At 37.4% G+C, this 12,932-nt stretch overlaps 1 protein-coding gene across 3 annotated transcripts in view; it reads right to left on the bottom strand.

Annotated features, from left to right (window-relative positions):
* Positions 1 to 12,932, bottom strand: part of LOC145465519 (molecular chaperone MKKS-like) — a 42,839-nt gene that overhangs the window by 6,891 nt on the left and 23,016 nt on the right. The window contains exons 1-3 of one of the 3 annotated variants that reach the window (XM_081449396.1): positions 1,780 to 2,103; positions 1,560 to 1,651; positions 283 to 462 (exon numbers count right to left, since the gene is read on the bottom strand). The exons of the other annotated variants lie outside the window; for them this stretch is intronic. Coding sequence (XP_081305522.1) covers positions 283 to 462; positions 1,560 to 1,651; positions 1,780 to 1,836 — 329 coding nt within the window. The 5' untranslated portion in view covers positions 1,837 to 2,103. Of the gene's footprint in view, positions 1 to 282; positions 463 to 1,559; positions 1,652 to 1,779; positions 2,104 to 12,932 lie in introns of those variants that run through there. 3 annotated transcript variants of the gene reach the window in all.

The raw sequence follows: 12,932 nt of genomic DNA, 5'->3' as shown, positions 1-12,932 counted from the left end.
TAAAAAATATAACAATATAACATTGTTGAAAATGGAAGTAAATTCATAAATTCAAGAATTTAATAATTGATATTATAAAAAATTATGTCATAGATAAATTTAAATTTAAAATCTTACGTGACAAATCTTTCTTTTAAAATTCCTTTGTACCAGTCATGGTGCGTGTTGTTGAAACGTTTGAAAAGTAAAACTGTGTGCTTAATTTGTCACGCTTCATGGATGGATGCAATGTGTTGTATGTGTTGATAGATGAAATGCAATTACATGTAGGTTAATAGGCACCTTAGTAAGAGAAGTGCTGTTCTCAAACCACCATCACTGTAGCCTTCAAGATGGCCTTTCACAGCAGATAGTATCAACCTTGGTATGGGGTGTGACAAGCCAGACAAGCTGTGAAGAATCTTGCCTGATGTTGATGTTACAGTCACATGACCACCAGAGGATGACTGGAAGAACTTCAACCTGAGTATCAGACAAGTATAAAGATGGGAAACTTCACATGTTTTTAAAATAAAGATAAATGTATTGTAGTGAAAAGTATTGAATGAAATTATTGTTGTATCGGTACAGCTATTACTTTGTACAGTGTGACACTAGATTCCATTGTCACCTAGCTGGCAGAATGGATATTTATCTACCTTCAGTTATAAATTAACTGAGGCATAACGGAAAACAAACCCTTCCCTTCCAACAGTTGTGATGGGTTTTATTGCCAAGATGATCCAACAATTACATATGGTTAGGCTTCAAGCTCAGTACTCCTCTCACAAAGTCAAGCATCCCAACCCTCACGCCCGGACCCCACATGTACAAATGTCATGTATTTAAAATAATTGAAGGGGTGGGATGATGTGTAGTAGATGTCAAATTCTCACATATGGCCAGGGTCCCCTCCCCTGGGTTTGACATCAATGTACATTAACAAATCAGTCAAATACAGGTCATGAATCAGCAAACTTTATTTAGTGCTAGGTCTTTGGAGAAGATACCCTGATTCCAGACGTTTTCTCACTCTCTTCATATCCTAATGTTCAAATTTGTGCCCTGAAGTAGCGAAAATGAGTCACGAAGCAGCAAGTGAGTTCAGTTTCTTTTTACACTCTTTTTGACCACCACAAAGATGGCTTTTTGTGATAGAAAAAGAAGAAAGAAAACCCCAGGGACCAGGGTATCTAGCAGACTAAACCCTTCATTACCTGGGATATTAACAAAATGGGATCATGTTTACATTAGGTGGTGCAGGTTGATACTGTTGACCAATATGTTGACTGATACTCGGTCGATACATCAGCCAGGTATCGGCCTTGTATCAGCCTTGTATTGGCTGAGTGTCGGTCAATATATCGGTCAATATATTGGTCTATAGTGTCAGCCGACACTACAGTAAACATGATTGACAGCATGTTATTGGCTAAGCTACAATGCAAGTAACAAATTAAATACAATGACCACTAAAACGTGGGGAGGACCAATCAGAATTGAGTGTTTTATTTTATTACAATAAATTTACGCTTACATTGATATAGTTAGGGATTTTATATGTAAGAACTTAAAATTACCTTCCATTTGGTCCAAGCGCTGTCTGAACTAAATCCTTCAATGCGCGTAGCGAGCCCTTTAACTTAATATCATCCAACGGCTGCACTGCAATCTGCATGTAATTCAAAACACTCATATTAGGAAAATACATACCATATATAAGCTTCAGCTACTAAGTAGTTTATTTTTTTAAAAAAAAAAGCTGCTTATAAGTGAAAATGCATCTTCATGGCAGCCTACCTGAGATGTCCATTCGTCTTTCGTAGACAGCCTTGAAGAAACACTTTTACCCTCCATTCAGGTCATATGCAGTATAGCCATGTGTATTCTCCACAACTGTGTAAACTCTTGACAAGAAAATAGGAAATTTTGCCTACAACATGACGTTAATTGCAGGAATGGCTCCGAGCCTTTTGATAGTAAACCGCTGACCGAAACTATATATGCTGACATACTTGCTTACATCATATACTTTGGCCACCGGTTTGGATAATTAATTAACGCAAGATGTAGCTTAGATGTTGTTGTTTTTATAACCGGTTATCAGAGCAGGTCGTTTGTGTCTTTTCAGTTAATAAACTAATCACAGAGCACTTACCTCACATTCGTATTTTATTTTATTTTACTTTATTATTTTTTTTCACGTGATCAGTTTCAACGAACCCAGATCAGTGCTGAACTAAAGCGGTGACTATTGACGACTATTCGCCACTATCCATGACTGTTCACCGCTGCACTATTCGTTAATCGAGTTTTTTTAGACACCCTGCTAAAGGTCAGGAAATGGTCAGGAAAAAGACATTTTCCCTATAAAAAAGGATTTGTTAAAAACTTGTCAGTCATAATGAATGGGCGAAAAGGAGGGTTGCCCCTGAGGGCAGGCTAGAAACCGTTACTATGTCTGTTGTTTATTTGGTTACAGAAATGTTATTTTTATCAAGGGAAAGTCAGAGAAAAGCATTGTTCTGGACCTCTAGTTTTGTCTCTAACTCAAATCCTTGCATTGTGGGTAACAAATCATGTTTGGAATTCAAGACAGAACTGATGTTAAATACATTTATCAGAATTATTTTTGATATGTTTATATTTTTTGCTTTTACAAAATTTTAGAGTCCCAGTGTTGTCACCGAATAGTCCGAGCACTGCCTTCCGTGCCTGTCATGGTAAACACCTGGCACCTTTAGTTTTCAGGGCTTGGCTCTGTAAAATGCCACCACAATTGAGAATAAGACACGTTGTGCATTTAAAACGCGGCGATGAATTTCAAGCTCCCGAAGACACATGTTCAGTCTTTCCTTGGGGTTTTAAGTGATATCACAAAGGACTTCAAGAGTCAACTTCTTGAAAACTATTCAACGAATTTCATTTGAAATACCTGTGCTTTTGTAGAAGAAAATAACTGGCGACTGAGTGCGTGCTTTATTCGATATTTTTTTATTGATATCATTGTATGCTCTATTGTTTGACGCACAGAAATCTCAATGAAATATTCTGATGCAGCAAACACTTTTCTAGTGGGTGGAATGAATTTTAATCAAGTATGTAAGGAAGTCTCAAAGGACATCCCGTTCATTTTAGTGTCAGAGAGCGTCGTGTGTTGTGAAGGTGGACCAGTATCTTCGTCGATGTGCTCCCCTTCGCAGATAAGTATACGCTTTCGTTTTTGCATTTCTTGACCTTGTTCGCTTTTCACCTCGTTTCGCTACGCTTGCCCTTTTCCGCAGTTTAGTGTTTTAGTATAACCAGTTCGTTGAGCAATTTTTTACGTCCACACGTGAAGAAATTGTTGAATACTGGGAGGGTGTGAAACTTTCGGAATAAAGAATTACCAAGTTCGTTTAGACAAGCACATCGGAATAGCAGGTTTTAAAGTTTCTTCCTGAATACCACATTTTAGAAATACTAGCTCTCTTGTTCGTCGTATTTGTAACTGTTTAATGTTGTCCACGATGGGCCTGAACTGCAGGTCACATTCCACAAGTCAGAGTACAGAGTCACTGTGCTGCAGATAAATAAACAGCACCAAGATTCAGTCTCCTAGCCCTAATTAGCCCTAGCACTCTGCGTAAATGTTGTTTTAGATCGAGGGGAAACTTTTGGCATAGTTATTCATCAGTAGAGTAAGGATTTCTACTCTTGACCTGTGGAATGTGACCTGTGTTTTAGACCCGGCTTGTTGTCCATTGTTCCGATGCTCTGAGTTGCTAAGGGTATGAAGATCTGACTGAACAGTTTTAAAGTTACGTCAATAATATTCCCTGAGAATTTAAATTCTTTTCTCATGCAGGAACAGTTTGTTTCCATACAACCGCTGAACTTACTGCTCGTGAATGTTTTAATTGGAGTTTAATTTAGTCGGTTTTACTTTGAGAGCGACTTTGTTGAGATGTTATACAGCCATCCTTGTCCTTCGCCACACGATTGATTTCTGATACATTTTCGGGTAAGTAATATCAAAATATTTAGTTAGAATTTTAGAAATAAAGGCAGATTTGAGTTATAATTGTATTGTGGCTTTTCTTCATTCATCCTCATGTTTTCATAATTGTTCACATTTTCGTGAAATCAGAAATTACTTGACGAATGGAACCAATTTTGAGCAAACTTGCGTTGAATTCTGGCGAGAAAATAATCCTAAGAGAACATTAAGAAATTTGTTAATGCAGGCGATATTGTCCGATGTTATATGGCCGGTTTCTAACTACCAAACTGATTGACCGACTGATAAGACCTCAAACTCAAAGGTGATATATTTTTGACAGTTTCCTCTCTCCTTCTGGCATTAGACGAACAGAGGGGAACCCAAAGGAAATGTAACCATTATGAGCTAGACTACGAATAGTCCCTCTTTCGCTTAGTCCGTCATGCGGGACGCGAAAGAAAACCGCGAGAAAAAAATGGCCGCGCGAAATCCTGGAGGCGAGGAGAGCGCGAAAGGAGGGACTACCGCCTAAGCCCAAGAGTTTGAATTATATGCGTTGCTCTCGCAACGCAAAAATATGATTGGCTTATGTTAGGCGCGTTGACAACGTGTTGTCAACATTCGAGATACCTGTGACGTCTTGCAGGAATGTTTTGGAACCGGAGCAAATCGAAGCGGTACCAGAGCAAATCGAAGCGTTGGAATCGCGCTTCGCAAGCCGTGATGTTCTTACGAATCTGCCAACAGGCTTTGGAAAGATTTAAATTCATCCAGTGTTTTGTTTGGCAAAGCTTTCTGCCTCCAACCCGACTGCGAGCGTGTTAGTGATTTCGCCGCTCAACAGCATCGTCTAAGTCAGCGAATATCAATTCACTGAACTTGGCCTTTCTGCCGCCCATTTGAAAGATTGATCCGGACTCTCACTTGAAACCGGACATTCACCTGAAATTTTCCGCTGCTATCGGCAAACATTTCACCGCAGTTGGATGATCTCCTATGTATAATGTATAATGTATAATGTAAATTCTCGGTTGAAACTCTGTTGAAATTTTCGCAATAACTTTTAGATGCAGCGAAAATCCTTACAAGAAGCCTCATTCGCCGTCTTCTGTTTAAAACTTCTTTGGCAGTTTCGCTGAACGAACACTGAACGAAGATATACTTCTCACGGCATATGTTTTTGCCTGGCTACTTGAAGAGTAGAGTAGAGCAATTTTATTCAGATCTCCCTGGGCTATTGATAACAGGCGATAATAAGAGGACGTCAAGATGAGAAATCCTACACCGAAAAATCACTCGGCCGTGAAAGGGCAAACCCTTGGGCTTAGGCGGTAGTCCCTCCTTTCGCGCGCTCCTAGCCCCTAGGATATCGTGCGGCCATTTTTCTCTCGCGAATTTCTTTCGCGTCACGCACGACGGACTAAGTGAAAGAGGGACTACTCGTAGTCTATTATGAGCAGCCGTGTTCAGCTTTGAAGCTACGTTCTCTCCTTATCAGTCTCTTCATTTTGCGATCAACTCCAATTTCAGGTAAATTCTAGGTTTTACTTTATCTTTATTTTACAAGTATGATCTGACCTTGTTGCAAAGTCTGATTTAAAAATTCTGACTAAGATAGCTATCACGATAAATTGATTGCTATGGTTCAGTTTGACCCTTGCTGCAATTTTATGATTTTTTTGTTCTAGTGTATTGTAATTTAAATTAAAATGCACCAGAAACTTTTTTGGATTGCAGGTTGTAGTTCTTGGGCTCTAGCGCAACCTGGTAGTTGACTACAGGAAATGACTGATTCCAGATAAGTACATCGTAGTTTTGTCATTTGTTCGTCGTTTTCCTGGTAAACGATTTAATTCAGAGCAAGATTGATCGAAATACAATATACCACCAGAATCCCAGACCTAACACGTTTGTACTCAGTAAATTTTCTGAGCGAAAGGAAAGCCAGTCACCACTATAAAATGCATTTCTCTAGTCTCTTGATTTCAGGCTAGCGAATACAATGTAATATGCCTGAAAATAGCAACATCGTACAACTACAAGACTGTTCTATTGAATAAACGAGATTTACTTCATTTATTGACATTTGCTCTCTTTTTTGAACACAGAGTGCACGTGCATTGAAAGAAAATGCAGCCATTTTGGATTGTAGTGTTTTACCCTCCGCTTCGATGCAAGTAGACGACATCTGAAAGATTTTATAGTCAGATAAGTTCGTTCTCATTTTCTTAACTCTTCTGTCTTATACCATTTACAGTATCAGTCCAAGGAAGAAAATAATTGATTTTCTTTTATTATCTAGAGTACATCCTGAGGGAAATAACCAAATAAACTGTCTTCATGTAGCAAAAAAATAATAACTTTATACTGCTTTGTGCGTTTAAACGCTGCCTGAATAGTATTTATGCTTTAAATGTCTCTGTGAACCGCTAGCTCTGCATTTTTTTGACCAAATTCCTAAGCCTAACGCAGTTTTTAAAAGTCAGTGTATCAAAGCTTCCTCTTTTCTTTTTCATGCAGGTTTTAAAAAAGATATGCTGAGAGAAAACAAGACGATTTTGTACGACAGTGCGTGGCTCTAATGTTCTTTGGTACAATGTAAGTATTGCAAACATCTTGGTTCAGATAGACCAGATATTATCTTCGCAGTTTTCTATTCATTAACTGAGAAATGTTGTCTAAATGTACCACCAAAGATCAGCAGTAACGTTCATAAAATATTTTTTGCCGGTGTTAGAAATTTATTTGCACCTTGCCTCACTTGGTTTCTGGAAAATTTATGAAACGAAGGACTGAAAATTCGCCAATGCAAGAAAAATAACTTCGTTAGCTCTTGGACTCAGTGGTTTCAATCAGTAGTTCACTGCTTGCTAATGGCTGGAAACGCTTTTTCTCTACAATAAGTCCAGCACCTCAAATTTTCCTTTTTTTTCGGTTTCAGTCTAAAGTTAATAAAATCTCCTTCCATGTCAAAACATTTTAAAGTATCTTGCAGAGAAAATCTTTAACTATAGAACCAGGAAGTTTGTTTGAGATTTGCCAGCCAACAAAAATTTAGTGTTTTCTTAAATAATTTTACCGTACAGTATTGATACCTGCTTTAAGAAGTCACGGTAGAATTGTCTGTTATTAAATTTATAAACACGTCTCGAATTTGTTGATGAAAAAATTAGTTCGTTTTATGTTTAATCTCCCTTTTTGCCAGGTGAACTCGGATATTGAAGAGAAAGTGAGGCCATTTTGGATTGCAGTGTTTAATTCTTGAACGCTGGTGCACTATATATGACATATTGGAAAAATCTTAATTCAGAGAAGTTCACCCTTTCCTTATTTTACTTGAATTTGTCGTCGACCACTTTAATAACTGTGTCATTCCAAGTATCCTGTAGAGAAATCTAATCGGGAGTAGTGAAAGATGAAATTTTGATCGTGTGGTGAGTTTGGGACAAAGAATTGAACATCTCCGTCCGTGACGGGATTCGAACCCATAAACTCTTACATACCGGTTGGGCAACGAGGAATTGTTCTGATGTCCGAACGAATTCTTAAAAGTACACGATTGCGAGAGATTTGTTCATCAATTTCAATAAAGTAAAGCTTTAGAAAAGCACTGTAAATGTGTATTTAGGGGCAAATATTCGAAATTAACACAACTGGAGATCCGATAATCGTTGAAAAGTAATTTAATTTGTTGTTTTCTGCTCTTTTTATCACCAGGTTGAATGCAAAGATCGTTTCAATAGAAAGTGTAGCCATGCTGGATCAAAGTCTGTAAGCTCTCGAAGGCTGGTTCAAGTTGACAGCCAGAAAAACACCTTTTTTCAGGTAAGTAGTTTTCTTCTCTGTTTACCATTGAACGGTTTCAGTCCAAAGAGTGATCAGAGTCTGACCATATAAATGCCTTCCTGACCCTTGTTATAAGCATTTCAGTTGGAGAGAAAATATTGGAATCAGGATATATTGTAACTAGTAAGAAGAATTTTACTTGAAGATTGGAGACTTATCCAGTGACATAATGGAATCAAAGTTACAGAATAAAACATGCTGGTGTTAATTATTATAACCTTCGTAAGAACATTGTGAAAACAGTAAGTGTTAAGTGATACAATCAATATTAACCAGCTATTTTGTTGATGTTTCCTTTCTTTCTAGGTTTAATACCCTTTCAAAGAAATGTGTAGTCATTTTGGATAGCAGTGTACTGGCTCTTGGACCCTGGCCTGGAAATATCTTACTTCAGATAAGTCGTTTTCTTGTTTCTCTAGTCGTTTACCATTAACGGATTCAGTCCAAGAGTGATCAAAATATAACATCGTACCTCGTTGCGTTGTCAAGTATGTTACAAAGGCAATGTTACCAAATTCATAAACTAACAACAAAAGAAATGTATGACAATCAATTGGGAAAATTAATATTTTGAGTACGAGACTGAAGTGGAAGGTTGAACATCGCAATTTATTATTTTAAAGGACAACTTGAAACGGCCGAATATTCTCCGCAATGTAAAATTGAAGTGTTTTTTCCTAACATTTTGAATTCAAATTTAACAGAATAAAAACGTGGTGGTGGTACTAGAAATTGTTACAAATTTATTTTGATATAAACATTGTGAAAAACAAAGATTCTAACGTAGCATTTCAGTTTACTCTCGGCTTGGCTTTGCGAACGAAGATTTAAGGAAGTGATCCACTTACGCTGCAGACAGAGAAGCGTGTACGACAATTTACGAGAACAATTCCAGTTTAATAGTACAATGATAATTTGCAGTGCGAACAATGCTTTCCTTATACGAGGCCGCAAATGAACTTTAAAGGCGATTCATTTAGAGAAGGAATTACTCAAAATCAAATGTGTTTTAAAATAGTATTGTCAGGCATTCAAGAACGAACAGCATCTTAATTTATAACGACTGATAGAGCTCATGACTTTATCGGCATGACAATTCTAATTGCGATTTGCCAAACACGATCATTTTTCGGTCATCAATGTTCGAAGCTTGACCAATCTATATAAACATGCACTACTTTTTCGTGTGTGTAACTGATATAAGTACAGTGTTAAACATGGAGGTGAATGAAAAAATATCATCGCCTAGGGCAAATTAGTGTCTTGCTACACCATTTAACATGGAAAATTAACGTTTAGAACAGAGAACAGGTGGCTGAAAATATTTACGAGCGTTGTTTGGTTTCGATACGTACTTGCATGTGTCCGGGCACAAGTGGGCTCAAGCCTTTAGAGAAATGTCATGTTTTCGATGTAGCGATGTCTCACTGACATAGATTTCAAAGTGTAGTTTGAGTATTTTCTTTTTCTCAAGAAAACAACAGTTTGTTGCATGTGAATAAAGTTTTTGTGTCAGTATTCAAGCAAACAGCAAACAAATAACATTCCAGCTAGAATAAATATGTGACGCTAGTCTCTCAGGGTAGCTGTAATGATAAACTGAAGTAATGGTCGAAACATTTTGAAACAAACAGCAAAAAAAAAAAATAAAATAAAAATATATAAATAAGTAAATAAATAAAAATGGACCCAGAGAAAAATAGATAAATAAAACAAGTACACAGGTCAAAAGGTATCAAAACTACTGTTTACGCTTATGAAATGTAATAGTGAAATGGAAAATAGATAAAATAGAATCGAAAACTTTAGAAAGCTTTGAATTTACATAGTATGTTAATTGCTGCACGCGCAGTCTCCCGCTTCCTTGGAATGTCGTTTTCCGTAAAAAATAAACAATCTTCAATCTAAGCAAGAGCCATAACCGGGGACGGAGACCGTAAGTCTCGGGATCTGCACGCACCTAATAATATGGGGCACTTTTTGCTATTTTTAGAACAAATTGCGCCACCCTGACTCGGACATACATCCGCGCGGATCCACGCACATGTCATGGGTTCTCGCGTGGATGTTGTCTAAAGAATAAAGTTTATGTAAGAAATCTCTCTACTCTGGTATCGAGGTAATTTGTGAATTTCTCAAACAGTGCCTAGTCATAACCAAAACCTGTTTTTGACAGTTTCTTATTATTTCTGCTCGTTTGGCAAGTTTTGGAAGGAACGTCTGACGCGTACAAGTAGCTCCAGGGCGTGCACTTTAAAGTCCGAGTCTGTGTTTTCAGTTGTAGCTGATTGGCAACAAATCTTGACAAAGATTTCTTTCGTTATCTTTTGTGCTGAGATTCTGCAACAATTTTCACTAACGCCAAAAGGCTACTATCATGTGTGTTTCTTCAACGTAGTGAAATTTTACACAGCTGCGAAAATAAAATAGACAAGGAGTTTTGATAACTCAGCCAACAAAATCGAAATCGTTATTCGAGTTGATTAAAGAAAGCGTCATCGTAACTTTGCTGATTATTCCTGCTGTATTCACATATTTTCAGCTAAGCAGTTTAATATGTTCTCAAACATTTATCAACCTTGAACATATTTAAAAACTAGAGATATTATTGCGGAAGTCCAATTTGTCATGTTTACTGGCTGCAAAAAACACGGATCGGCGGGCGCTCTTATTCATCGACAACAGACAATTTATTGAATTTTTACACAAACAAAGCCTAGCCGTGTCTACAGACGTAAACTTATTGGGCCTTGATGAAATATCAAGTGTTACTTACAATTCAGGCGAAATGCAAACTTGCAATTGCTTACTACTTTTCGGTGGCGATAGACTCTGGCGAAATCCCCCAAGCGTGTGGCAAGAGGAGGGAAACTTTGAAGTCCTAAAACGCTGCAATATCCAAATTTTTCCAACTAGTTTTTTTGCTGTGTTACGGAAAAGCTGTTAATCTTCAGCACATGTGAAATTTATAGTGGAGTAATGTGGAACTCTTGTAAAAGAAGCAGCGGAACACAACTTGGTCTGAGTGATATAAAACGGGACATACCTAAATTCGACACTGCCTTACTTCAGTCGAATTGGAGCAGCTTACGACGAAAATATTTGAGCAAAATTCCAACAGACATAAACGTATTGAGTTGTGGGCCAAAAGCATAAAACATGTCTGGAATTTCGGATGCCATTGCCCCCGCGCTACAACCGCAAAAATCCTCGCAGCGTGTACGCGCGCTTTCCGCACACGATGGCGCAATTTGTTCTAAAAATAGAAAAATTGTCCCATATCATAGGGACAGCCCCAATACTAGAAATGGCGCGTGCTTACGGCCTCCGTCCCCGATTATGGCTCCTGATCTAAGCTCATTTTAGCAACTCAGTGTAAAAGTTTTACATCGATTCGACATAAGGAAGATTAGTACAACGTTATTGCATTGGAAAACGTTATTATCAGAAGTTAGAAACTAGTCTCACTTAGTGCAGGAACCGTGATTTTACAAGAAGTATTTACAAGCAGTATTCCCGAGGAAAGGTTTCAAGACATAATTATCATTAAGGTTTAATTTTTGCTTTGGAACTTTTGAACAAACCTTTTGAATTTTAATCATATTCGTCTATCCTTTTTATCTCTTATATGGAGTTCTTAAAAATGAAACAAATTTTAGAACCTGCAAAGGGTGAAGGTTAACTGAGAGCGTCTCTTTCCATGTTCATCAAATTATAAATGCGGTATAGTAATAAAACATATATGCAGTATGTGGTGATAAATCATCTAGAAATGTTAAGTTTCGTGCAATAACTTGTCAGGTAAAACTGATATCGTGCTTTTAAAAAGGACCTCCATCTTGGATTTCAAAATTTGCAAATATGTCAAAAAGTTTGAAAATACTAAAAAATATGGCGATTCAATTTTTTTTCTTAATTAAGACTTTGTAAAAACCATAGAAATGTCTAAAACATGGACTTGAGCTTAGAAAAGTACACCAAAATTCATAAAACACCTTTGAGTGTGCTTGTTTGCCACAGGAGCGTCAAGAAAAGCAGTGAACTAATTGACACAACAAAACGTTCCCTGATTGTTTTAACAAGGAGTTACCAAGTTTAGTTATTTATATTGATCTGCGTCAGTTTCCAATGTTTTCACTTTATCAAGATACTGGAAAGAGCATTGACCTAAATACTGTTTCGAGACGCATTGGCAATTAATAATTAAAGTGAGATAAGAAAGTACTTAAACACGATACATTTGAACATGGTTAATAGAGGGAAATGATTATGAATCATGGCAAATTTCTTTGTTGTATGTTTTTGTTGGCTGTTTGGGGCGGGGGAGGGAGGTTGACCCTGCACAAAATCTGGAAAAATACAAAAAGTTGTTATGTGTGCTCATACAGCTAACCAATAGAAACATTGCGATTACGTAATTCATGCACAGTCTAGGAGCATAAAACAAAAAGATGTACAGGGTCAAAGACCTTCCAACATAACTCTTAGCCTGTTTGTTTGCTTTTTTGATGTTTGCTGGGATCCTTAACCATTCCCTCTGTTAACTATGATTTGAACAAATGCAACTGTCTTAAGGATATGCTTGAAATTGTATCGATGACCTATAAGAAACTGGAACCGAGAATCAAACACGTAACCGTGAGGAAATTTAGTCGTGGACATGTTAACAGGTCGTTAATAATTTGCAGCAGGAAATCATTTCACATCATTGCTGATAAAGGTTGTATTTTTACCCCGCATTTGTAAGTCTATTTCTTAGCTGGTCGGTAATAGCAGATCGAGTTTTGATGTTGTTTCCGAAGCAATATTTGTTTTTCAACTCCTTGGCAGGCAAGTGTACTATGGTTTCTGATAGTTAAATAAGCCACGCTTTGGTAAGCAGTGAAAACACAAGGTCAATTTGCAAGGACCGACGTAACCTAATAAAAAAAGAAGTACCGGATCCTGTCCCTGTAAAGGATGTAATTGGACTTGGTGATGTCGGACTACTGACAAAAACGCTAGGCTGATAAAAAGGTTTGAGAACGACATAATCAGTTCATATATTTCGAAACGCTTAAAAAAACGTCCAGTGCCTTGAAAAGACTGGAGAGGCTTTATTTTTGATTTTTCGGTTTTACGTTCT

The sequence above is a fragment of the Orbicella franksi genome, chromosome 1, assembly GCF_964199315.1.
Source record: "Orbicella franksi chromosome 1, jaOrbFran1.1, whole genome shotgun sequence".
NCBI lineage: Eukaryota > Metazoa > Cnidaria > Anthozoa > Scleractinia > Merulinidae > Orbicella > Orbicella franksi.
Note: the sequence above shows the minus strand (reverse complement) of the source record. Positions and strands in the feature narration are given on the sequence as shown.